We start from the raw sequence: 26,233 nt of genomic DNA on the forward strand, positions 1-26,233 counted from the left end.
AAGAGTATTAGGAAAAAACAAGAGTTTTAGAAAGTGTCATCATTCCTCTGATTCAGTCATTCTTACCCTGCATCGGTGCAGGTGGGGGAGGCAGGACAGGGGGCACAGTGCAAGTTGGTGGTCCATTTGCTGACATTGAGGGGTTGGAGAAGAGCTCGTCCGACGGCTTTGCAAAGGAGGCATTGATCTGGCTGCACAGGGCATTAATACTACTGTCACCCTCACATGGTAACCCCATGTCCATCTCTGGTACTAGCAAGAAAGGAATTCACAGAGGTGAGATGGGGAAAGGCAAAGAATAAGAAGGAGGTGGAATGGGATGAGTAGAGGGTTGAGCAGAGAGATAAACAGAACGAGGAGGGAAGAAAATTAATTCAACTGTATATGAGACCCAGTTAGCATCAAAAGCAGAGAAAACTGGGACAGATTTATACTTTGATAAAGGATTTAATAACCTAAAAATACACTTTTCTCAAGACAAAACAAGGTCTTGTGCTAATCTTGACTTCCTAGTGGGAACAAAAGGTTAATGCAGATGGCATACAGAAGTTTTATAACTATTTGAAGCAACTCAAGCAAAAATAAATTTGACTTTGTTTTTCTGTGATTCACAACCAGCTATAACTGATCTGTAACTGACCAGAGAAGGATTAGGTTACTGTCCGTCTCTGGTATGAAGAACAGCTTTAAACCTTTTCAGCAAAGACTGCAGATATAAATAGCTGTAATATCCACCTCTCAGTTCTTTCTCCCCTAGTTGCCCCTTTCTAAACCCAAGAGACATCAAAGGCAGAAGATTTGTCTTTCCTCTCCTTCCTTGTAGAAGAAAAGAATTTGGCGTCACCTTTCACACTACATGTTACAAAGCCGACATGCAGACAGACCAAAATGTTGCATATGTGTGCCACGGTTGAAGCTGAGAAAGGATTAACGTTGGATAAATGAATGTTATTTTCTACAGATGGGGCTATTGTGTGGCAAACCCTACTGCTGTGCCATTCAAGCTCCCTCTCCTAATACACGTATATCTCTTTCAACTATGTGTTTTGTATAGGCTACAGGCTTTGAATTATACTGAAGGGTGCTGAAGCTACTGGAAGAATGTGTAAGGTCTCCCATTAAGGATTTCTCTATGCTTTGTTCTGCAACCCTGTGATCCATCTTTTTTCCATTTCTTGTCTACAACCCATAGAGTTATTAAGCACTTCATGTGTGTGCATGTGTGTGCCTGTAAGTGTGCACTGTGTAAGTGTGAGCTATCCTCGGTGCAGTGGCAAGTTTAAAGGCTGGTGGAGGACTTGCTGAACACTAACTAAGACAGCTGATAGCTGATTGACTGCACAATCAATACATGCATTGTTCAGAGAGTCACAGGAGAGCAAAGAAGCAGCTGTCGGCTGCTCTGTTAGTGAGTGTCATTATGTAGGATTCAAACTCCATCGGATTTGCCACTAGTGGATACGAATGCTATCCTTTACTGACAAAAAGAGGATGAAAATCAAAGGCAGATTGCGAGGATCTGCTAAAGGTTGTGTTTTAGTATCTGAGCCGTTGCAAAGACCCTCTCTCATCTCTACTAATGACTATAATCAGCCTCACTACTGAGCACTCTGATCCTGTGGCGCCACTTTGAGTGGGTGTGTCTAGGTCTGTGTCTTTCTTTACATTAACCTGTCAAGGCTAATTCGCTTACCATTAATTGTCAGAAAGATCTTTGCAGCCATCTTTCCACACACTCCTTTAAAGGCAAACAAGACTAAACCAAAGACTTACACCTCGTCCACAGGAAGATATGAACAAAAACCGGGATGTGCTGCAGGTTTATTCTGTAATATGATTATTCTGACCCCTTCAAAAAAGGGTCAGTGACGGTCCACTGAAGCCAAATAGAAAATGTAATAAACCTCCAAAAACTATCATGACACAGGAGAACATTAAGTCCTGGTGTGTATTTCCTGTTTGCGATGGAGTAGTAATGTTCCTTGACTTCTCTGTAAAAATAAAAATAAATTTGGGGATTTAAGTTTGTAGAGTTCATTAAACTCTTTTTGCACAAGCAAGGGAGAGATGCTAACTGATTATACTGAGAGGCTCTTTGATATGAGGTGTATATCAAAAAGATTAATCACCTCTAGATACAAGATCCACATAAATTATGTTAATATTGTTATGGCTTAATTTAATCTGATAATATCTGTGAGGTAATATGATCAACTCCCATGACATAACAGAGGTTGTTCCTCTGTTAGAGCTAGTAAACAATTTTCTTATCAGACAGTGAACAAAAAACAGATCTGAACAAATGCATTAGTGATATTTTTCACTTCTTAATGAAATCATTGAGAGGATTAATAAATAAAGAACATTTAGTTCCACTGTAACTTAGTGGAACAATAATTTTTACAAAAACAATAGATACCAGACTGAAATGGGATAAAAAAAACTAGTAAAAATTTATCAAACATGAAAAGACAATTCACTTTCCAGACACTTTATTTTTGTGCACTATCCCATCAAAGACACAGCCAATAAACAGAGGTTACTGGGGGCAGAATGTCTACAGGGTTCTTCATTTGTCAACAAATGAGTCCATCTCCAAAAAAGTCTCAACTCACCAGGGTTTTTGGCCTGGAAGTCGGTCTTGCGTTGCAGGGTGGATGGCAGGTCGTTGAGGCGGAGCGACAGCTGCCTCTTGAAGGGAGAGTTCTTCTGGCTGAGAGCTGGAAATCCTCGGAATGAGCCTTGCCGCACCAGCTGCTCAATGGGCGCGTGGCGGCGAGGGATGGCGTGGGGCCCGCCCGGTTCTGGGCGCTCCATTGGGGACGCTGCACCCTCGGGCGGGGAGGCAGTGCCGGGTGGGAGTGCTGGGATGACAGAAGGCTGATCTGGAGGAAGACAGAATCACTGATCAGTGTTGATAAAATCAACATTATTCAAAGTATGTTTATGTGATTGTTTGTCCTCAGTGTGCTTCATATCTGAATTCAGGTCTCACCTTTCTTCTTATCCTGCAGCTTGTCCTCTCGCTCGCTGCTGCTGCCCTGCTGGCTGGAAGATGAGTTGATGCGGAACGAGCCCTCACGCACAAATGAGGTGCGACTGGCATCAAACGAAGCCGTCACACCGCACTCCTTCTCCCTCCTCTGCTTTCTCTCCAGACAAGCAGCAAAGGCACAGCCGACCGCATGGCTCAGTCTCTCCCCCTGAACAATAAAACAATAAAACAACTAAAACATTTTTGAAGAGCACACCTCGCAGATGTAACGTTTATAATTGCTGTATTTTCTTTATAGAATCTGAGTGGAAGCATTTCAGCTGCTGTAATATGTATTTGCTGTTTGGACCTGTGATCAGACCGGAATAACAACATTTTGGTAAAATAAAAATTTTAACAATTATGTGCTCGGCAAGAACTTTGCATTATCACTGTGTAGAGAAAAAGAAAAGTATAAGCATGAAGACAGACCAAGTATTAGCTAGTAGTTTGATTTCCTTTCACTTGAAACCAAAGCTGGATAATGTTGCCAGAGGATGACAGAACAGGGTTTGCTGCTTATGGTTGTAATTCAGTAGAAGAAGTAGTTTCCAGACTGGAAATAACATCCACAAAAAATGTAGGAAAATGTAGAGTTCTTTTTTTCAGGGATCTTTGGTCAATCCCATGAGTTTATAGTTTGCCAGCTCAGGCGGGAAAAACCTGCTGAATCATGCCACTTTAAATAAATCAATCATGTCACCACTGCTGATCTCATATCTCCACAGTCTGAGAGTGAACTCAGTCCTCCAAGATGACAATGCTTACCCCAACAGTGCAGGTTTATCAGAGTCTACCTCCAGATTTTGGGAGTGGAGAGGATTGAATAGCCTGACCTGTGCCATGTCAAAGGGAAATAAACAGGCTTTCCAGTTATATAACATTTATTGCAGAGAAGTGTTGTTAAAAAAAAAGAAATAATCCACCATTATTTTTCTATTTCAAGCCTACTCAGAACCACCAGCTGCTACCACCAGCACCTTTCTTTTAACAGAAGATCATAATTCATCACATATAGCTATTATTTGTTTGTTGACTTGCTGATGATTAAATTAACATGTTTATTTAATAGGGCTTATTAGGATTAGGGTGTAAATCTTTCATGTTGTTCAACATGAGTTCTTGCCACTGGCACTACAAGCAACTAATTCTCTTTGTTTCCCCATCAAATCTCTGGTGTCCTTTCTGCCTGCCTGCCTCCGCTGCTTCCCTCCACGGTGGCAGCCATGATAGCGACAGGAGAGGCGGTTCAGTTTGATATAAGCATGTAGAGATATGGAGAGTGTGTGGTGGAAACAGAGACAGACAAAGATGGGCAGATAACCCCACAGGCTCCTGTCTAATCCCCTCTTCTAATCCCGCAGGCCTGTGCTCCGTTCTGTCCTGTCCACATTAATAATCCAGCCCACAGTCTGAGCTTATGAAGCTACAATGCACCATGACTGGCTGTATTGCAGCAATTTCCCCTGAGCTTTGAAATCAGCTTGTCGAGCAGCAAGTAGGGGAAAATTTAATCATAACTGACCACTGAGTTAGCTACAACTGTACTTTCAGATATATCAGTGCTTCAAAAGAAGGTTAATGCATCACATGATAGATTTTATATCTTGAGCCCAAACTAACTGAGGTTTTCCACCATAGCTTGTCTATTTATTGTCATTAATTGCCAATCCATCCATTGGAATACAAATCATACCATATATAACTGATATTTTTAGTGTTTTAATCCTAAAACAACAAAATAAATTAAAATAATTTGTCAAATTCTTTGTTAAATTCATAAGGATTATAACCCCATTCAAACTCACCCATTATATTTGTAACCTTGTTCAACAGCATGTTGCCATTTAATATTTCTATAAGCAGGCTTAATCAAATTCTATTTCCCATGACCCCAAAGGTATAACAGATAAAACATCTGACTGCTGCAGATGTTTTTAATCAATAACATTTAACCGTGTCATAAAGTATCCATGATGCCATGCTGAGAACTGTTTTTCTTTTATTTGCCATCTATTAAATTTTAGCTTAAGGGTTCAATGTGTAACAAAACCAGAATTCAATGACAGAAAAATGTAATATATTGTTAAAAACCGTGTTTCTTTTTAAAAAAAAAATCTAAACCGTTAGCTAAACTAGCTTCTTATTCTCTTAGAATGGGCCCTTTATATCTACTTGTTGTGGGTTCACATACATGGCAGCTGCCATATTTGTGCCATCATTTTTACTACGGTGTCTCTGAATGGACAAAACAACTCTGTATGTGAAGTGAGAGCTTTAAAACTGCAGCACTGGCTTTGTTTAATAGCAGCTAGAGCAGAGCAACGTTTAGGATAAGAAGATTGTACATGCGGACCACAATGCTGGAAGTAGTTACCTGCAGTGCAGACATTGCTGCACCTGAGGCTGCTGGATCCACTCACAGGTTATGTCTGGAAGAATTTTGGACACTGACGGCCACCATCCATTCACAACCGTGTTTGGCATTTAAAGTAATTTCTATGCCGATATTTACCACTAGATGTCAGTAATTCTTACACAATATACCCTTAACTTCAAGTTTCTAAAAGTTTCAGCTTCCAGCTGTGAAAATTAATTTGTCTTGAAAAAAAGAGACTTTTTTCAGAAAGGCAAGTTAAAGTATTTTTTGTAAAAGCTTTTAAAAAGTCACAATGAACAGAGGCTAACAAAGCTGTGATATAATATAGGTGCTGAAAGGTTTGGGCCAGCTATGCACTCACCGAGTCTTTCAGAGCCATGAAGCAATGACACATCCACCGTCTGGTAGTTCCATCCCTGCAGATGTACGAGAAGGCCTTGTCGTAGTTACGGTCAGGAGCGCAGAATGAAACCTTCTCTATGGTCTGATCCACAATGAGGTCCTGAAGAAGACAAGAGGAAACAGAACAGAATGAGAAAAGAATCACGCTCACAAGTTAAATTCTATCCAATAAGTGTTGTCTCTATAAATACAGCTTAAAGTATTGTTTTCACTTCACAAACTGCTTTACCCCCCCTCGCCCCCTCTCTCTTCTCACCCCAAACCCATTTACACATCCACTGATGACGGAAAAGAAAGTAACTACAAACTAATGACACTGAACCCTCTTTAAATCTCTGGGATGTTTCCACTACTTGCCCTTCTTTCTATTAAAAGGTTATTCAGGCAGCACCCAGTGGTCAACTGAGAGGGGGGCCCCTGTCTTTCTCTATGTACATCAAGGGGCCCCCGGCTCACTACTTTGACTCATCAAACAGAGAAAGCTGGAAAACAAGAACTGAGAGGGTGAAGAAAGGGAGAGGGGCTCACCCCCATCCACACACTTCCTTCCTCTCTTTCAGTACAGCAGAAGACAAAAAGAGGAGAGGAGGAGGAGGAGGGTGGGAAAGAAGGAGAAAGGAAGGAGGGATGTGGGGAGAAAGAGGTGGAAGAATAGCAGTCCATTCAGTGTGGGCCAATTAGTGAATCAAGAGGGATGCTGGTACCGAGGTGAAAGGCTGAACGGAGACCAGGATGTGTGTGTTTGTGTGTGTTTTCTCATTACTAGTGTAGTAAGCTACTAACACATGATGCTCTATGTATTAATGTGTTTTCTACTGATTCATGTTCTCACAAGGGTTATTTCTGATGGATCTGGGGCAGCAGGGAAATTAAACTAGGCCTTTCTATGAGCGAAAGGAGGAAAGCAGCGATGCAGGACCGGTTGTGACTCAGGTTGTGTTGTCTGTGCAGAAAAGTCTCTCAGCCTTGAGCACAAAAAAACTGCTGAATGGAGCAAGAAAGACTTTACTGTTTCTTTTCCACCAGTGCTGCATGACAAAGATTCAGCAGAACTGGTGTGTGTAACACACATAAATCAGCCTTTACCGCACACTGAGTGCACGGGAAAGGCCTTGAATGATGGTTCTGCTGGTGATTCATAGATAGCTGATGAAGATAAATGATGAAGAGGAACTGAAATAAAGAAGAGAAAAGGCCAGTAGGAAGGGTCATAAGTGCTGGGAGTAGTTAAATCCACATTAATTGATTTTTTTTATGTTCACCTCATCACCTTATAGGGTCTTTATTCCTAACAGTGGTTACATAACTAACCTAAAAGCAGCAAAATAAGCAAAATCATTAACAGTCACCTCTCTGGTCATGTAATAAATCTTTGGTCAGCATTCATTTCCTGCAGCTCTGTTGTGGTCTCCTTCCTCTCCCGAGGAGAATATCTGACTATTTAATTGCTAAATGCTTTAACAGCTTGCTTCTTCATCTTTATGAGATTTACTGCTGAGTCAATGAAGTATTTGTGCTTATTTTTTGCTGTAAACAGGGGATATTGGACACTGAGCTAAAGAAAATGAGTGAAAGTAAATCAAAACATAGAACAAAAGATGCCATTCTGATCAGATTTACACGTTTTATCATTGTTATGGTCTTTTGATTTTTTTTTTTTTTTTTGCTGTTTAAATCAAAATATGAACAACAGCAGCTTAAATCTGGATGTAAAATATACTGAATATGAAACTCTTCATGCTTGAGTGCATCCAGAAGCATTTTTTATTTGCAAATAGTAGTAATCATACACAGGAGCAGTGACAATAAAACTACTAGTTACCACTTTGTGCAGTAAAGTCACTTGAATGTTGCACTTAAAATCATGAAATCTCTTCAGTTTTGGCTTAAACTGCACCCGACTATTACAGAAGCATTTAGGATGGATAGGGATGGGAAACAGAAAGGATGATAAAAGATGGTAGAAGGCAAGACAAGGTTATCATGCATGACTATGCTTATACTTTGCAGACAGTATGTTTACAACATAGGACACAGAATCCTTAAATGAGGATGAAATATCTCATAAAATTGACCCTGATCCCATGCGTAGACATTTTTTAACTTATGAAAACATTACCTATTCAAAGTCAGTGTTTATATGTTTTATTTATTCAATTTCTACTAATCAAAAATAGCCTGTAGAAATAAAATTGTGACCAAAATTTAAGCTAAAGTTAATGTAAAAGCTGATGTTACGCTTTAAAAAAAAAAAAAAAGATGTGTCATTTGTTCCTTTCTTCCCTGTTGGTTTTAGCAAACACTTATAAAGACATTAAGAGTCCTTTTGTTTTCGACTACAAACACTAAAATCAGCTGCAGCTTTCATAGCAAAAAGGAGCATGCCAGCCTATGCAACAGTATAAAATCCTCTGGAGAAACCGTACGGCACAGAGCAGAAACATAGATCAAGTTTAGATGTAATATACGACTGAAGAGACACAGAAAAAAGAGGAGGAGGATTAAAGCCTGAAGAAATAAGAGGAGTGGGACTTAGGGAGCGGGAGAAGTGAGGTCACGTGTGTGGTCTCTAAACAAAAGGAAAGTAAAGTAAGAAAGAGGCCGCTCTGTTGGGCCTACTCTCTCCTCTATTCTCTGCTGCTCTTTATTCCGCTCAGCATTCAATAAAGCCACAGCTAACTGCACTCACTGTAGGAGGCCTCCCTTGCCGCCAGACACTCCTCAAGTGCATTGGTGTGTGTGTGTCTGTGTTTACTTGATCTTCCCTACCCCCCCAAGCACCTTCAGCAACCAGCCATGAGTCACATATGCCAGCTCTGAAACTGCATACACACACATAAACACACATGAACTAGCCTGGAAGAAAGACAGTAGATGAGTGGTGGTTTCATATGTTGTCAGCCTGAAGACAGAGGGACAGATGAGACATGTGCTGGTGGTCTGAGGACAGTAAATGTGAATATACTGTAGAACATGTGACGTATGTTCATCTGAAGGCTCACAGAGACATTTCTATTTTTCTTTGACCAAATTAATCTGTCATAGGGCTCAGCTGCAGATATAATCCATGTATTCTCTGCTCGGTACATGACTACAGAAGACAAGTTTATGCTTCGTTCTTGCTGCCATGTGAGTGATAAGGTAGCTAAACAGAGAAGAGATAAGAATACAAACATACCGTGTAAAAAACGGTAATATTACTGTTTTTTCTGTATTTTTTCATCCTGCAATTATGAGAAAATCCCAGTAAAATTTGGAAAAACATGAAAAACCTGTAATTGTAAAAATACATAACATTTTTTAAACACCTTTTTTAAATTTCATTTCACATGAAATGACTTTTATAATAGCCTACAGTTTCAAATTTACCATAATTTCACTAAAATGTAATAAAAAAAATGATGAAGATGTGTGATTTTACTGAAAATTTATGTATACTGTAACAGGAGATATATATATATATATATATATATATATATATATATATATATATATATATATATATAGAATAGAATAGAATAGAATAGAATAGAATAGAAATACTTTATTAATCCCTTTGGAGAGTCCTCAGGGAAATTTGGGAATATATATATATATATATATATATATATATACACCAATACCATGGCCAATGTTAGAGGCCTAAACGAAGGTGATCCACTGTGAAGGCCCTTCACCGTATTTTAGGTAATTTAATTGTTATTATGTTTGATGACATTTTTAATTACATATTGAAAAGTTAAAATAAAACAACAGAGCCCATGTAAAAGCAAAGGTATAAACTGCATTTTTACAGTGGCTATTTATTGTAACCTTTTCCATTTTCCTGGCACCCAAGCTGCCAAAATATTACCTTTTTTTTTTTTGTTTATTTATTTTCTTACACAGTGTAGGTTAAAAGAAATGTGTTTTCTTACCTTGGTTTTGTCATCCACTACCCTGAGTCCATCAGCTGAAACCCACAGTACAGCTTTTACTGTCTTTTTGCCACTCTGGAAAGACAAAAAAAAAACAGAAAAGATTAAATAATTCAAAGTTTTATAGGCAGGAGGCAAATGTGTCTATTCCCTCAGTATTATAAATCGCTATCAACAAGCCTGCAAGCAGAGAAGCATGTACAGCGACTTTTATTACCATCCATGGTGATGTAAAATGATGATTACTTCCTAAGAGAATATGAGGTGGTGGAGGGTGAAGAGCTGAAAGGCATGCAGAAGTAAAAAAACTGTGCCAGCTGGCACATTTCTTTAGAGGAGAGCACCAGCGGTTGTAACACACTCAGCATGGGCCACGCTAAAAATACACAAAGTCCATGTGAGTGTATGAGCATGCATGCAAGTGTGCATGTGCACATGAGTCTGCAGATGAGTCTGTGTGACGGAGCGTTATGTGAGTAAGGGAAATGAAAAGATGGAGCACCGTGGGGAATGACTTTGAAACCAACAGTGAAGCGATAAGGAGCTCCAATTTTTATATGCATAATCCTGTTGAGAAGGAGCGAGGGGGTGTGAGAAAAGACAGGAAAAATATGGGAAATGATGGGAACAAGAGTGTGAGAAAGGGGAGGAAAATTAAATGAAGAGGGGAGAAAGCTGAACCAGAAGAAGAGTAAGTTAATCCAGTTGGGAGATTCAAAACTGGAAAATTAATGTATGACATATTTTTCTTGTGTGATAAACTAACTGGGATTTATTTACGTGTTCTTACAGGTGAGGTTTGTTATGTAGCGTCACCTTCCTGCATGGGAATTGTAACTGTGACACATGCAGTATAACTGTCTATCTGTTCACACGCTCCCTGTCCAAATCCACTTCCCAAGAGGGTAAACTGAATACATCTGAATATATATATGTGTTTATATGTGTGTATATTAAAACAAATCTAATTTTCTGTCATCTTTCCATTGTAGCATCAGAGAGAAGACAGACAAACAAATAAGGTTTAAGACCCACCCGGGAGATGATTTAAAGAGATAGAAGAAAAAATAACAAGAAGGGGAAGTTATGTGGAGAAAGCATTAAAAATGTGTGTGCGTGTGTACGTGTGTGTGTTTCTTTGGCTAATTCACTGGTGCATGTTTGTGCAACTGGGAATTTAATGATTTCCAGTCAAGTTTGTGAGTCCTGAGGTGAATCTGCAGCTGCCTCGATGCAACAAAACCTTGCTCAAGCAGAACATCTGTGTGTGTGTGTGTGTGTGTGTGTGTGTGTGTGTGTGTGTGTGTGTGTGTGTGTGTGTGTGTGTGTGTGTGTGTGTGTTTAAAAGTGTGAGAGATACTTACAACTTTTAGCTTTTTCACTGCCTCCTCACAAACGTGCATCCCTCTCGACTCTTCCACCTCCACCAGCCCCAGGTACTGCGGCAAAAAAACAGAAGTATCATCAGCTAAAACCATGCAGTTGTTCGCCATTAAGTTTTCTTTTTTAACCAAACTTGTCATCAAATCAGCTGCGGATGCGAAAATTACTGACATAAAATAAATAAAAAATCTCATTTACTCCAATATGTATTTCAATAGGTGTGAGGAAATTGACAGGCGAGCAGCTAATATGTGCAATTGCTGCAATTACAGCTGTGCTGATAATGAGGACAGGAGGAGGGAGGAGGAGGAGGATTGGAGTCATTTATAGTCTCATATCCTCTTTTGTGGTCTATCCATTGCTGTATGCAGTGGTGCACACTTTGCCCACAGGGACACAATTAAAGCTTCATAGCTCTGCTAGAGTCAAAAGCCAAGTAGCACGGAACGAGGTAGATGAGTTTTCAGAGTTGTAAGGAGAAAGCTTCGAGGGGTTTAGCTGAACTAAAGTATACTGTAAACAATACCAGCATGTGAGGAAGTTTTCTGCTGTTATGTAGGAACATGGTAGCAAAAAATATTAAAACGCCACCATGTTCCCACGTACGTGAATGTGTGTCATTCGTGAATTACCTGACCCCTGTTGACTAGACGTAAGATGTATGTAATGACACGACTGTATGTTTTTCCTCTTTGTTTAATATTAGTATATTCTTTATCTATTCATAGTTTTTCTTAGATTTTTTTGTACTTGGATACTTTTAGCAATAATTTCTCTGCTGCTAGACTGACTGTTGCCAAAATAATTTGTTGTATTGTCCTTTCAATACAATGACAATAAAGCTGCCTCTTTTTTCTTTAATTATGGCTGCCCTCTTTTATCGGGTCACGGTGGTGGATTAGAATATTTTGAGTCTTTTTAAATTTGTCCTGAATTTGAGGATGTTTTGTAAATTATGTTCACAAGACTTAAATGGGTGGATATGGTCCTAACTGGTCCTGGTGTAGGGTTAAAAAACAACAAGGTCAACACGAGCAGTTGTTTTAGATGAAGTACACAAACTCTTTAGAGTCAATATATATTATCTGGATAAACAATGGCATTGATCTGTAAAAAAAAAAAAAAAGGTCTCAGATAGTTAGCATCCTTCACATACTTATTACCCTATAGAAATCACAATTAATATTTGAGGAGCTTATTAAAAATAGTAAGATTAAGAATCGTATAGTTAAACAGAATCTGTAATTTAATCCAGATCAATAAAATCTTATAAATTCTCACCCCTAACTATAGCTGGAATGCAAATAATGCAAATAAATGTAGTGAAAGAAATGTGTTTAAGTCTGCTTTAATACACGGTATAAGTATTTGTCCTTAAATCCATTTCACATTTTAGATTTAAACTCATAAAAGGTGTGTATTCTAATTAAAAGAGACTAGTATGGTGAATCAGGGGGAGTTGCTTTTTGGTTAAAACCATAATAAAAAAAAAAATGTACATGGGTGAAGAATAGGGTAAGTGAATTTCATCAGCTATAATCAGAGTTTAGTGTGAATGTGACAGACTGAAATAAAATGCTACAAGTTTTAATAATGTCATTAATGTTCAGTGCTCCAAGATCCAATAGTTCTTGATCTTTCATAAAAGATATTATCAATATTAAGAACTAATTGACAAATTTTAAAATCAAATAATTCTCTCCAAATATAACGTGGACCCTTCTCCTAGAGTAAAGTTTCTTTGCCACTTGTTTTTATTAAGACGATAAAAAACAAAACAAAAAAAAGAACAAGCTAGTGTCTAATGGGTTTTGTCCAAAGTAAAACATTAAATTCAGATAAACTTTAAATTCTCACAACTCAAAGCAGAAAACATTGTGCACATGTGTAGTTTGTCTTTATGTCATCACTGCTAGCATGTGTTTGCTAGCTAGCATGCTAGGTAGAGACATGATGAGTGGTAAACAAATGTAATAGTGCATAACTCAAGAATATATTAAAACACCAAAAAAGCAAAGGTAGAGTGACAAAAGATGATTGTAGAAACATGTAGGCATAATAGAGTTTCTTTTTAAGCTATTAACTCTTGTAAAGCACAGTATTCTACTATAGCATCCCTTTGCTAGCATAACCATAGCTTAATTTCATGCTTTCATTGCCTTGTTCTTTTCTTTCCCCTTTCGTCCCACCATCCAGTCTACAGCCTTTTTCCTACACCTCTTTTATCTAGTTCTACCTCCCTCTTTCTCTTTTCATATCTCAAAATGTGTCTACATCCCCTCTGTGTGCCCTCATCCTTCTCCTTGTCATTTCCTGTGGTGTCCCTAATCTATAACTCAGCCTCAGTGTCACTCCTCCTGTTTTACGCTCCATTTCTTACCGTCATTGTCTCTTCAGCTCTTCTACAAATCACTTCAGTTCTCATACAGTCCATGCTCATACTGGGGCTGGTTATCAGTATATCAGGCCATTAATAATGTCACTTTTTGTATTTACTGCAGTGGAGGCATTTTTCTCTGGAGTTAAAATATAAAGATGTGCTGTATTCACCTTGTAGCTTATTGCCTTGAAAAGTAGGACAAGTTGTATCTCCCTAGCATCCAGTCTTTATCCTAAGATAAGCCACAGGTATTTTGCTCCTGCCTCCTGTTCCTTATTTAGCTTGTAGTCAAGAAAGTGGTTTCGAAATTACTACTTCTTAATTGAAAACACAATCTTTGAAACATCTAACTATTACTTACTATGTACAGCATTGCATGTGGTTGAGCATCATGCAAAGAACAAAATAAGCCGATTCTAAAGATTGGAAAGGAAACTATCAGTTATCATCTGCTGATTAAATGTGTATGTTCTTCCAAACTATGGCCTGTGCACACAACAAGATGTCTTGGCCTTGACATACGTTTTACAGCCAAAAGTTACGCCAAAAGTACTGAACAAGCTGTCTCTAAAGGCATAGTCAGTATACACTGCAGGTCATACGTTTGGGAACACTTTCCCATTAAATCCAAAGGGAAAGTTTCTCAAAACTAACGACTGGTTGTGTACTACAACCAATGGATGTCCTTGATTGACCTGAGATAGGCTGCACGTCCTTGGGCTCCTCAACAGGATAAAGTAGATGTGCACTCACTGGACACTGCTACTACCGTGGTGGACCCCATGTTTCCTTCAAAACTGCCTTAATTCTTGGTGTCATAGATTCAACAACATTCCTCAGAGATTTTGCTCCATATTGACATGATAGCATCACACAGTTTCTGCAGATTTGTCTACTGGATTGAGATCTGTTGACTGTGGAGGCCATTGGAGTACAGTGAACTCATTACTATGATCAAGAAACCAGTTGGAGATGATTTAAACTTTGTGACATGGTCATCCATGATTCTGCTTGTCCATCAGAAGATGCTACATTGTGGTCATAAAAGGATGGACATGGTCAGCAACAATACTCAGGTAGGCTGTAGTGGTTAAACCATGCTGCATTTGTACTAAGGGGCCCAAAATGTGCCAAGAAAATTACACGCTATTACACCACCAGTAGCCTGAACTGATGATAAAAGGCTGAATGGAGCCATGATTGCATGCTGTTTCAACCAAATTCTGACCCTACCATCAGAATGTAGCAGTTAAAATGGAGACTCATCAGACTAGGCCACGTTTCATCTTCTATTGTATGAAAATCCTTGTAGATCAGCAGTTTCTGAAATACTCAGACCAACAACCATGCTACGGTTAAAGTCATTTAAATGTAATTTCTTCCTCATTCTGATGCTCAGGTTTAACTTCAACAAGTCATCTTCACCATGTCTACATGACTAAGGCTGTGTCCAATTGTGCACCCTACTCCATACATTGTGCCCTATATAGGGGTCACGACATTTTGTAGGGGTGTCTGAATGTCCAGAGAGAAAAAAGTAGGGCACTCTAAATTACCCACAATGCATCTTGAAAAGTAGTGAGCATTGATGGTCACTAGATGGGTCAATATAGACCACAATGCATTGCGGGCAGAAGCTAAACATGGTGCAAGGAGGCAAAAAAAAAAAAGTATTGAATAGATACGAAACAAAGAATAAAATACAACATAAATAAAATAAAAATATTTACACACAACTTTGTATTGGATTTGGAATGACATCTTGACGTGCATTGTGGTTGCCATGGTGACGGCTGGTAGTCACGTGGTTTGCAGCGAGGAAAAAATAGGGAGCTTCGTGTTTGAATTGTCAAGAGAATGAGTGCACTATGTAGTGTGCTATATAGTGCAGCCCTATGTAGTGAATGAGGGGTTAGGGAGTACAATGGACATTCGGACACAGCCTAAATGTATTGAGTTGCTATCATGTCATTGGCTCGTTAGCTATTTGTGTTAACAAGCAACTGAAAATGTGTGCCTAATAGTGCCTGGTGACTGTATATCATATGCTTGTAATGTTTGATCATATAAATATGCAAACAATGTAGCAGTGTGATGTAACATAGCAACAAGGTATCACTTGTAATTAGAGTATCAGATGGTAAGAATGAACTTCCCTCCTAAAAGTTAAGAGGTTTTATTCACACGGCACTGACTTTTTTCTATTTTTTGACTTCTGAATAAGACACATCGATCATGAATCACAACAGGCTTTGGTTGTAGGACTACACATGAAACCCACCCGAACAGTGAAGTTACATTTGCCCTTTCGTACAGCCTCCTCGTCAGCCTGCCACTGATGTGGTCTGCTGGCCTCTGGCACATAGGTGGGCTTCTTCCTCCTTAGACTCTGACGAAGCTTGTTCATCTCCGGGGTCACGTGCTCCCTGGAACTGCAGACACAGAAAGAGACATTGGTTAGCCCGTGACCAACTAAATTCCTCTTCTCCACATGCAAAGCAAGCAATTAAACAAATGTGGCATCAATTTGCTGTAATCGTAAACACAAAGCCTGTAAGAAGTGATTTAAACACAACACTGGTACACTTCAGAGCATTGCACTCAAATAGTCTTGTGTTTCATACTGGATTATTAAAGTTAAGCAGGAAACATGTCATTGATTAGCTAAAGCTCATAATACAGTGATCATCTCTAACAAGGCAGCCGGTGAATCAATGCCATTCGATGCTCCATTGATTCTGGATTTCAGAGACATGCTGTACAAATCACACTGAGAAAATGTTAATGAACACAAAACACCAGCACAAGGCACGCTTTCATCTCTCCAAGAAATATCAGGAACACTAATCAGAAGATTAGCCCTCTCATACACACAAACAAAAACACACCCACACATTCGCTTTTTACTTCAGTACCTTTGAAAAATCCTCCTTTTGCCGCCTAATTAGAGCATTCAGCCCGCTGGCCTGTTTAGCTATGTTAATTTTCCAGCATAATGAAACAACATCAAAACATGACCTGTTTAAAAATAATAATTACAATTTTCATTCCTCCACAGTCACATCTTCCTTCAATGGGAAAATGTGGGCTTATGAAGACTGAATTAGCTGCATCATTTACACCTTTGCTGTTTGCCAAAAGTTTTTTTTTTTATATCTGACATTCATCCTCAACACTAAACACAAACTCATCCTGAAGCCTTTTGGAAGCAATGTGATGTAATAAGAGATGCACCAACAAGATTTAGCTCATAGATGAACAATTCAAAAAGAGTCTACATAAGATGCCAGAGTGAAGAGAAAGAAATCTTTGTCTCTCACTGCTTTTACCCCTTCATGAAATTTTTGGTTAATAAAAAGCTGAACATGAGTTGATGATTTTCTTACCATCTGGCTGCTCCACTGATCGTCATATTAGCTTTTAAAGGGTGTGAAATCGCGCTAATCTGACACTTAAGACATGCCATGTTCATACAGAAGACACTGACATTAACAAACTCCGCTCTACTCTGCTACACACAGTTCACTGGTAACATGCAAATATATAGACCCTCAGACACACCACTTCTCATAATCACCACTTTGATGCTGGTAATATGTCTCTCACACACACAGTGTGCAATGCAGAGTATTTAAATGCAACAGCTCAAGAGGTCTACTCATTCCTGGCATGTGAGACATGCACCCTCTGCCAAGAGGAGGTGCACACGCTCACACACACGCAAGCAAACACAAGCGCACCCCTGTGCAGCTCAACGCACACACATGTCGAGGCTTGTGCCAGTCATTTCTGGGCAAAGTGCCATCTGACTGGCACCTGGCAGACACCAGCATTACAGTGGCAGGTGTGAATGTGTGCTTGTGAGGGGGGTAAATGAAAACGGATGCATAATGTCCCAGAGGGGAGGTATAAAGAGCATACTGGGTGGGGGGGTGGTGGAGGGGACTGGTAAGAGAATACAGGAAGCCCCTCATATGGCCTGGGACAGTGAGAAACGAAGAGGAGGAGAAATTACTGAATGGGACTGGCATCTGATCCCAGGAAGCTGGGAAGAGACAGAAATGGAATGATGTATACTGAGGGCACCCGGGCAAGTAAAGCTAAACAAAAAGAAACAAACAAAAGAGAAGTAGGAGATAAAAATCAGCTTACTATGTCACCAAATGATCCTGTTTATATTGTATTAATTATTGACTTAGAACAGAAATATGTGGCTGTTTGGTAGCAACGTCAATAACAGGAGACAAAAGAACCTGCAATAATACACAATAAAAACAACAAAAAAACAACTGTAACTGGAAAAAAATTTAATTAATATGTTAGGATCAATTTAATCAATATTCTTTATTCTACTTACAAAATAATAAACATGGACAGATTTTATATGATTAATGCAGTTAACAGTGAAATATCCTTCACACTTTCACTATTTCACTATTTTTGTGACAATAGACAAAGAAGTTAAAAGTTTTCAGAAATTCTCAAATAAGTCAAGAGAAATTAAATTTTTCTAATGAAAAAAAGGGGAATAAATACATAGAAAATGAGGAAGGAATAACAAAATAGATATATCTTTTATTCAACTTAAAGTTAATAAAACCTGAAAGGAAAAGTAAATACACTTTTATGGGCTGTATGATTTTTGGGTCCAAAGCTGATGTTCAGCGTTTAAAGGGACATTGTGTGTCAATGACCTGACATATTCTCATTAAGTTAAGATAAGTTAAGATTTTTAGATTTGTTTATACATATAACGGGTAAGCTGGTAGGGCAGCACCATGATGGTCTGCCATCTTGAAACTACAGCCACCAGCAAGGGACAAACAGCACCAACATGGAATCCCTGCGAGCCAGCGCACAGTGATTGAGAAGAAGATAATCGAGAGCGGCTCACTACCCTGGCAAGTTGGAAAATCTGTTAAACTGTCATTCATAAAAATGCAGGGCCATGCATATGCAGCAGCAGCAGCACGGGAGCCATTTTAACCATCGCCAAGAAAGAGAAAAAGGACACTTAAAAGGCAGCATGATCTGAAAATGCAAAGGAAAAGAGGATCAAAATTCTGCTAGCCTTCCATGAACTATGGGATAACATGCTTTCATCAGTGTTGTCAAGGCTTCTTGAATCACAGCAGCTACTGTTGTTACAGTACATGTTTGAGAAAGGGAGGTGCTAATGTGCTTTACGTTAGAATGCAATACACGATTCCAACATTAGATGGCAGTACTTCCCACATAAGGTCCCTTTAAGAAAACTTTTTCTCTTACAAGAAATATGAATATAACCTGCAATTTACATAAAACTGTAATAACAATTTGTAGAAGGGACTGGGGGCTAAAATGAGCTGAGAAACTGGTGTGCCCCACATTCTTTTTATCATGAATCTGTTTTAAAGTTGGATGGTTTGATGTCAAAATGTCCCAGGGTAATATACTGAGCCTCAAGTTGCCTGTGATATGTGCTCATCGGTGTGTGTGTGTATGTGTGTGTGTGAGTGATAGTTAACTCTAAGAAGTGCTGTATGCTTGTGTCAGTAAGTGGTTTTAAATCACCATTTAAATCACACCAATTTTAAGGATGTGTCATACCCAATTTAAACATTTCACATCATTTCATTATTTAATGCTTCTCTGATGTGATGAAATTCCTCACAATGTCATAAGGCATATAGCCTGGTGCTCAGATATATAAAAGTTAAATCAGTTGTCCCTTCAAAACAAATAAAAATTAAAAACAACAAAAAACAAACAAACTTTCTGTTATCCGTGTCAGGCAAAAAGGCAGAAAATTTACTTCAAACTAGCAGAAATCTAACTTGGTTTTGATTAACTGAAACATAATTAGTAGATGCTGCTGAGGCTGGATTCTATTAGAACAGCACAAATTCTTTCCAAGTGAATTAAATGGCTGCTGGTTTTATATCACAACAAGAGATATTATGAAATTAAATGAAATGAAAAAATACTTTATTTATCCCCAAAAGATATTTTAATTGTGGAGTATTATGGAGTTTTTATGTAGATTTTATTATATTTATTTTTAGTTATTATATATTTGTATATTATGGAGTTATGTCAGGATTCCTGACTGAAACCTGGCTACAGTGAATGAACAGATGGGAGAAAATAGAACTTGGTCCCTTGCTGAGAACCACAGTATGAAATCTGGTTTTAAACACTGACGAGAAGAGGGTGGGGACATGCAAAGGCCTTGCATAGCTGTGACCTCACCCTGCACAACATCTGCACAAATAAAAAAAACCCCAGAGTAGACTCAGACAGAGGGGGTGGGCTGGCAGGCAGACAGGCAAGAATGCAAAAATATCTAAATAAATCTATAAATCAGCAGCACAAATCAAGTCTCACACCAGTCAGTGCAAGCTTCATAAACAGGAGGCCCGGGGCCAAAAAAACATAGCTGTTCCCCATCCAGTGTTTGACTTAGCAGCCATCTGGGATGTATTGCTGCAGAGGAGAGGGAAGACTTGCGCTCATATGATGTTATATCATCGACATTCGGATTTGTTCACCCGAGATGACCTCTTATCATGGCTTCTTCCCGACCGTGTCCGCCCCACAGATCCCCACTTTGCTCCGTTCTTGTCCAAAGCTGATGTTTCCATTTTTTCCTTCACTTTCTGCTGATGTGAAATTGAGGAAATGGGTTTCACAGGAATGAATTTGGCGTAAAAAAGCTCTCTCCTGTGTCCTACGCGGACAGACTCATAAAAGGAGGGGGGAAAAAAACTGCACATTTTCCCCAGCTTGTTAAGTTGCCATTTTAACTGTGAATGGTTTGGAAGATCATTATTGTATCTTTGTGTGTTAAGTTTAAACTTGTAAATAACAAAAGGCATGTATGTTTGTCACCTTTAGATTCACACTATTTAATCTGCATTGATGTAAGGCTGAGTATAAGGCCCAGCTGTGGTTAGTGTTTGCCAGATGTGAGTCCGATTGATATTTTTGGCTTTTTGCCTTTCCTTTACACTCACACTAAGCCTTTTGCTCATCCAGATGTTCTGTTTTCAGCAGCGGCTAAGAGATTTTTGCAAAATGAAACACTCCTTTCTTACACTTCTTCACAACCAGATGCAAACAGAACACCTCACACAAGTCGGGAGAAAGAGGAGGAGGAAGGGTGATTCTGACACACACTTTACAAACACAAAGAATGAGTCACTGCCACTTCACATTACCGTTAGCCCCGTGTCTAAAGTTTCAGAAAAATAGGGAGAGGACAGCGAGAGGTGGAGCAAGTTTCCCATTTAATGTGCGTGCGGTAACGGTTTTGGCTTAAAGTCGCCATGGTGACCGCATGATATAGACACCTGTTTCCTCTCTCTGGCTTTGGTCAAGTTTAAGTCAAGTCTTTTTGGCTGTAAAGCTGAGTAGCTGTGTTTAGACCGAGCTCCAAAGTGTGACTCAGAGAAAGTCATAGTGGAAGAAAAAGCAAACAGAGTCAACATTACTATACAGCTCCACACAGGATAAAGGGATTAATGTCCTTTCAAAACCCATTTTATTCCTTGAGTAACTCGGACAGGGCTCAGCATTACAAAGAGCTAATGGAAGTTTCTAATGCCAACAGCAAAACATCAATATACAACTGATGGGCATTAGGAGATTATTGATCAGAGAATATCACATGAAGATATTGGGAGCTGGAAAAGCTTCATTAGTTAAGAATGCTCTACCTAAAGAGGAAGATAACTAGTGTTTCAAACCTGTGTACACAAACAGGGGAGCATATTAATTTAAAGATGTGCTTCAAAATCTTTTTTTTTTTTTCTTTTAGAAAATTCTCAAATTTGTAAATCATATAATGTGTAAAACCTACTTAGTGTGTATACAGACACATTAACTGTTTAACGTTACCTACCCTGTATCTATCACTTTTTTTAAAGCGGCTTTTTGTAACTTTCAGACCTTAAAAATATGTGTTTCTGACTTGTGTTGATGGCAAAGTTCATTCATTATGAACATTCCTGGAGCCACACTGCCCGAGGCTGAGAAACTGCCCTTTACAACTTATATTTTCCTGAGACACTGAGGCATTTTTCATCAGCTTTTTGCTTTCCAACATCACATCACATGACAGCAACTGAATATCAACACACTGGCTGTTTATAAACATGCTTTACCTAACTTTCTGACCTTAAAACATTTATTATGCAAATTTCTGGAGTCGTCACTGCCCAGCAGCAAGGCTGAGAAACCGCCTATATAACTTTTTCATCCTGGACACTTGGTGACGTTGCAGCCGAGTTTCGCTCTACAGACCACAATACACACTAGCAAATGGATATAAACACATTTTGGTCGCTCACCATGGCCGATTCAGCAAGGAAAATCAAGAACACAAGATCCGAGGAAGAGAGGAAAAGAGAAAAAGGGACAGAGCAAGCGATAAGACAAGAGTCGGCATCGGACTAACAAACAGGATTCAAGATGGAAGCTAAATTAGCCGCCGTTAGGGGGGCACATCAGTTAGAAAATCTGCAGAAGGTTTTGTGTTCTGCCAAGATTTCTAATTAGCATTTCATACATGTTCTTCTCTTCTAGTCAAAAGTTTGAAACTATTTTCTATGACCGTAGCAACAACAGTCACGACATGTCATGATCATGGTCATGGTCTCTGTTTTGGTTTGTGGCCATGCTTAGTTCTGTCATGGTCCTGGTTTATAGTTCTGGTTTTTGTCATGATCATGGTTTAGATGTTTGGTTTTGTCATGTTTTGTTCAGTTTCCTGTTTTGTACCTTTCGCTCATGTGCTCTGTGTTTTCTGTTCCTGGCTCGTTAGCGCACCTACTTTGATTACCCATTCATTTCACCTGCTCCTGATTACTGATGACTATTTATACCCCTTGGTTTTCAGTATCTTTGTCAGATCCTTATGGTTTAGTCCCTGTTGTGTGGTTTTTGCTGTTCCTGAGTACGTCCTCCATATTTACCTGTGCCGTTCTGCCTCCTGCCTCGTCTGCCTGCACTTTGGGTCCTCACCTCTACAACAGTGGTGAAACATCACAATAAGAGCAACAGCTGTTAGCCATAAAAAACTTGGGGCACTTGGAGAATGGAGCACTAAAGTCCAGGTTTATATAGCCTATTTGTAATAATGAATTATGACATGATTTTGACAGATGTATTGCCTGCAGACGACCATTACAGTCCTTCAGCTTTCTTATCTACAGTACAGTGTTTTCCTAACCAGGATCAGTTTAATACTGACTAGTTTGTAATTAGTACCAGCTATACACGACTGAACTGCAGTTTAATGTGTGCTAGTATGAGCTCTCATACTGTCTCGTGCTTCAAGGGTTGCTGAGCGTAACTTGTGTCCAAATTCAGGTTTGCATATTACTTAAAAGCTGCAGGACGGCTCTTAAATAATGCATGCCACTCAGAAGAGAGGGCTGGAATAGAGCTGAGGGGCTCGTTCCACACCCTAAAACCGGCTGCTTTGAAAAGGGCTGTAAATTCACAGATGAAAAAGGGGTTGCTTTACTGTCTCTTTGTGGTATTTAGGCAGAAATGTCATTGAGACCTCAACAAATGGTGTGATCTTGAGAAAAAAGACTGTCTCCTTTGAATGAACAGATTGTATGTGCACTGAATTAAACCAAGACTCCAGATTGTTTCCCACCATTTTACAAGTCACGCTAAATGTTTTGTAAGTGGTTACAAATTGCATTGCTAAAGTATGACTGTTCAAAAACAAGTTAATAGGAATAATTCACAGTCACAAACACTTTAAACCCCAAGTACAACATGCTGATACACAAAAACACATTATATAACAATATGTTGTATATACTGCACCAGTAAAATGTTTGGACCTGCTTCCTTTTTCAAAATGAATAGAAAAGCTTATCTACACTTCTGAATTATACTGTTCAAATACATGTGCACAAACGACCAACCCAGTTTCTGGGCCCTGCAGACTTTAGCTGACACTACGTGACCCACATACTGTAGGTACACAAACGCTATCATTCAAAACTTGCTGTTTTTCTTCATTTCTCTAATACACAAAGGCAGTGACAAGTGATTTGTATATGTGCAAGTCCATGTGTGTGATTAGGAAATAAAGGAGTGCATCATAGCGGAGATAAACCAGCGCACTTGTGTTTAGACTGTAAGGCTGACCCAGAACAGGATGGCCTTATTCGTTGCATGATTTCTGAGGTTGTGCAGGAGTGTGTTTCTGCACAAGTGACAGACAGAACAACCACAGAACAAACTCAGACTGACTGGAGAACAGACCTTTTCCAGGCCAATATAATCACTAACAAATAACATAATTTCATCAGAAATACAGGAAACATCCCAGCTGAAAACACACTGTTGGATTATCTGACCTCTTATGAAACATAAAACACCCTGATGTGCAACAGTTTCAGCTAGCAAACATTGAAAAATAACTTTCTAGCAACAGCACATGAAGTGCTATATGCAGCATTAAGTGTGGGTGGTTTATAAAGAATACTTATTAAGAAGTGAGGAGGCAGAAGTGGAGGTATTGCATCATAGATGGCCTTTTCTGTTCAAATTAGAAGTGTGTGCAGACTCATTCAGTATAAGCTGAATCACAACTATCTGTAAGCCGTCAGCCTGGCATATACAGTGTCCATTGTTTGTCACGTACACCTGCTCAATACTTCTTTATGACATCATACAACATGTCTTTGGATAAAATTAGTTTTCTCAGCAAACTATCTGCTGTGTGTGCAGAATACATACCTTAAAAAGCAAGAAGAAGATAAGTATATCTAAAACTACCGCTTAACTTCATTGTCAGTAAATGAATTAATTTCTAACAGCACACCAGAGCTTAGAAACTTCATGTAATCTAATTTGTATGGGAAGAAATGCAGTGCCGAGGCATTTCTCTGCTTCTGAAAGAAAGCTTTTTATCAGAGCTTTAACACAACAAAACAAGACCCCCTGACTTATTCCCTTAAATCACCGACCATGGGGTCATATTAACAATAGAGTCTTTCACCCATAAGTGTAAGAAATGTGCTAAATTCAGTGATGTCACCATGTCAAAGTACTTAACAGAAACCAATTTGATAGACTTTGATGGGTAAATACACAAAACCTCCCTACCCATCCTCCCTCCAGCACACTAATGCAACATGATCTTTCAGGGGCTTTCTGTGTAGGGTGAACCCTTTCACAGAAAGATGTCCTTATATAGTTACAGTCAGTGTGTGTGTGGGCAAGTGTGAATGACAGAGCCAGCATATGAGCCGGTGGTCATTTTACTCAATATGATTGGATAGCCCCTCTGTGACTCAGACCGGGTTGGCGAATGGGAATTTAGGGCGTGATCACAGCAGAGGGTGAATGTAGCGTGAATGAGAAGCTGTCATTGGTACGATTACTATGTAGATGCATGAAGAAGTGACTCATGTTTCTGATCCAGGATAAGCTCTGTCACTTAATAATAATAATAATAATAATGGATTAGATTTATATAGCGCTTTTCAAGGCACCCAAAGCGCTTTACATTGTGTGAATCCATTATTCATCCACTCCTCACTCATACCTGGTGATGGTAAGCTACGTGTGTAGCCACAGCTGCCCTGGGGCAAGCTGACGGAAACGTGGCTGCCAGTCTGCGCCTACGGCCTCTCCGACCATCACCAAACATTCATCCACACATTCATACACCAGCGATGCCAACACTGGAGGCAAGGAGGGTTAAGTGTCTTGCCCAAGGACACAACGACAGATGACTGCGGGAGCGGGAATCGAACCGCCGACCTTCCGATCATTGGACGACCTGCTCTTCCGCCTGTGCCACTGCCGCCCCACTTCCACTTTCTAAATGTTGAATGCGATAAACAAATCATGGCAACTCCTTGTGTCATCCTTCTAAACTTAGATCTGTGTATGTTTTTAGAAAATATCCAGTCAGTCTTTACTGTTTAATTACAACATCACATTAGACATGTGTCCAGGTCTGCATGCAGTATCACAGCCGCAGCACATCAAACCCAATATTCTGTCTGTAAGCCATAATAATTTAGCCCAGGATACTTCCATTATTTAACATTACTCTGATCACAGAAAATGAACTTGGTGTTCATTTTGTCCTGATTACTAAAATATATGATGCTAAAAATTTCAAAGGTTAATATTACAGAAGTTGCGTAATGTTAGAGATTTATTGGCAGAGAACCATGTGCAGATGCTACTTCGACCAAGAGCAATCAGAGAGAGTCACTATTCTTATAAAACTCCACTATTGAGCAAGTTTTAAAGTTTTAAAATGAATGCATAACTTCCATCAAACCTTTGTTAGACTCCACACTATCTTTGACTCCTATCCCTGGGGTTGGTTTTGATTGTTGGCTGGAAGGGGACCTTGCTTTTTCTGTTTACATGTTGTGTTATAGTCCATTTTTACTTGGAGCAGGCCATTGTGTTGATATTAGAAGACTCCCACTTTCAAGTTAACATTAGCTAGTGTTGCACACTAAGACATTAGAGACAAGATTCTTTGATATAGAAACTTGGAAAGAAAATTAAAAATAAAATATATATATATATATATATATAAAGGAAGCTCAGTGAACAGTTGTCCACAGTTTTGATGGTGCTGCAACAAAGAGGAAAGGTCATTTCTGCTAATAGTTAAATATATTATGAAAAAGTTCCTGTTGTCCAAAAGCAGCAACCATTGGGGCTGCAAGTCCACAACAAATGTTGGCTAAAACTGAAGGGAG

At 39.2% G+C, this 26,233-nt stretch overlaps 1 protein-coding gene across 3 annotated transcripts in view; it reads right to left on the reverse strand.

Moving 5' to 3' along the window:
- The window catches only part of numbl (NUMB like endocytic adaptor protein), a 64,032-nt gene that overhangs the window by 3,618 nt on the left and 34,181 nt on the right, over positions 1-26,233 (reverse strand). For 2 of the 3 annotated variants that reach the window (XM_041994594.1, XM_041994592.1), the window contains exons 2-8: positions 15,778-15,928; positions 11,098-11,172; positions 9,734-9,808; positions 5,776-5,916; positions 2,996-3,203; positions 2,616-2,885; positions 67-252 (exon numbers count right to left, since the gene is read on the reverse strand). In XM_041994594.1, the coding sequence (XP_041850528.1) occupies positions 67-252; positions 2,616-2,885; positions 2,996-3,203; positions 5,776-5,916; positions 9,734-9,808; positions 11,098-11,172; positions 15,778-15,903 (1,081 nt within the window). In that variant the 5' untranslated portion in view covers positions 15,904-15,928. The remainder of the gene's footprint in view (positions 1-66; positions 253-2,615; positions 2,886-2,995; positions 3,204-5,775; positions 5,917-9,733; positions 9,809-11,097; positions 11,173-15,777; positions 15,929-26,233) is intronic. The other variant, XM_041994593.1, reaches the window with a different exon arrangement.

The sequence above is a fragment of the Melanotaenia boesemani genome, chromosome 9 (genome assembly GCF_017639745.1).
Source record: "Melanotaenia boesemani isolate fMelBoe1 chromosome 9, fMelBoe1.pri, whole genome shotgun sequence".
In the NCBI taxonomy this organism is placed as follows: Eukaryota; Metazoa; Chordata; class Actinopteri; order Atheriniformes; family Melanotaeniidae; genus Melanotaenia; species Melanotaenia boesemani.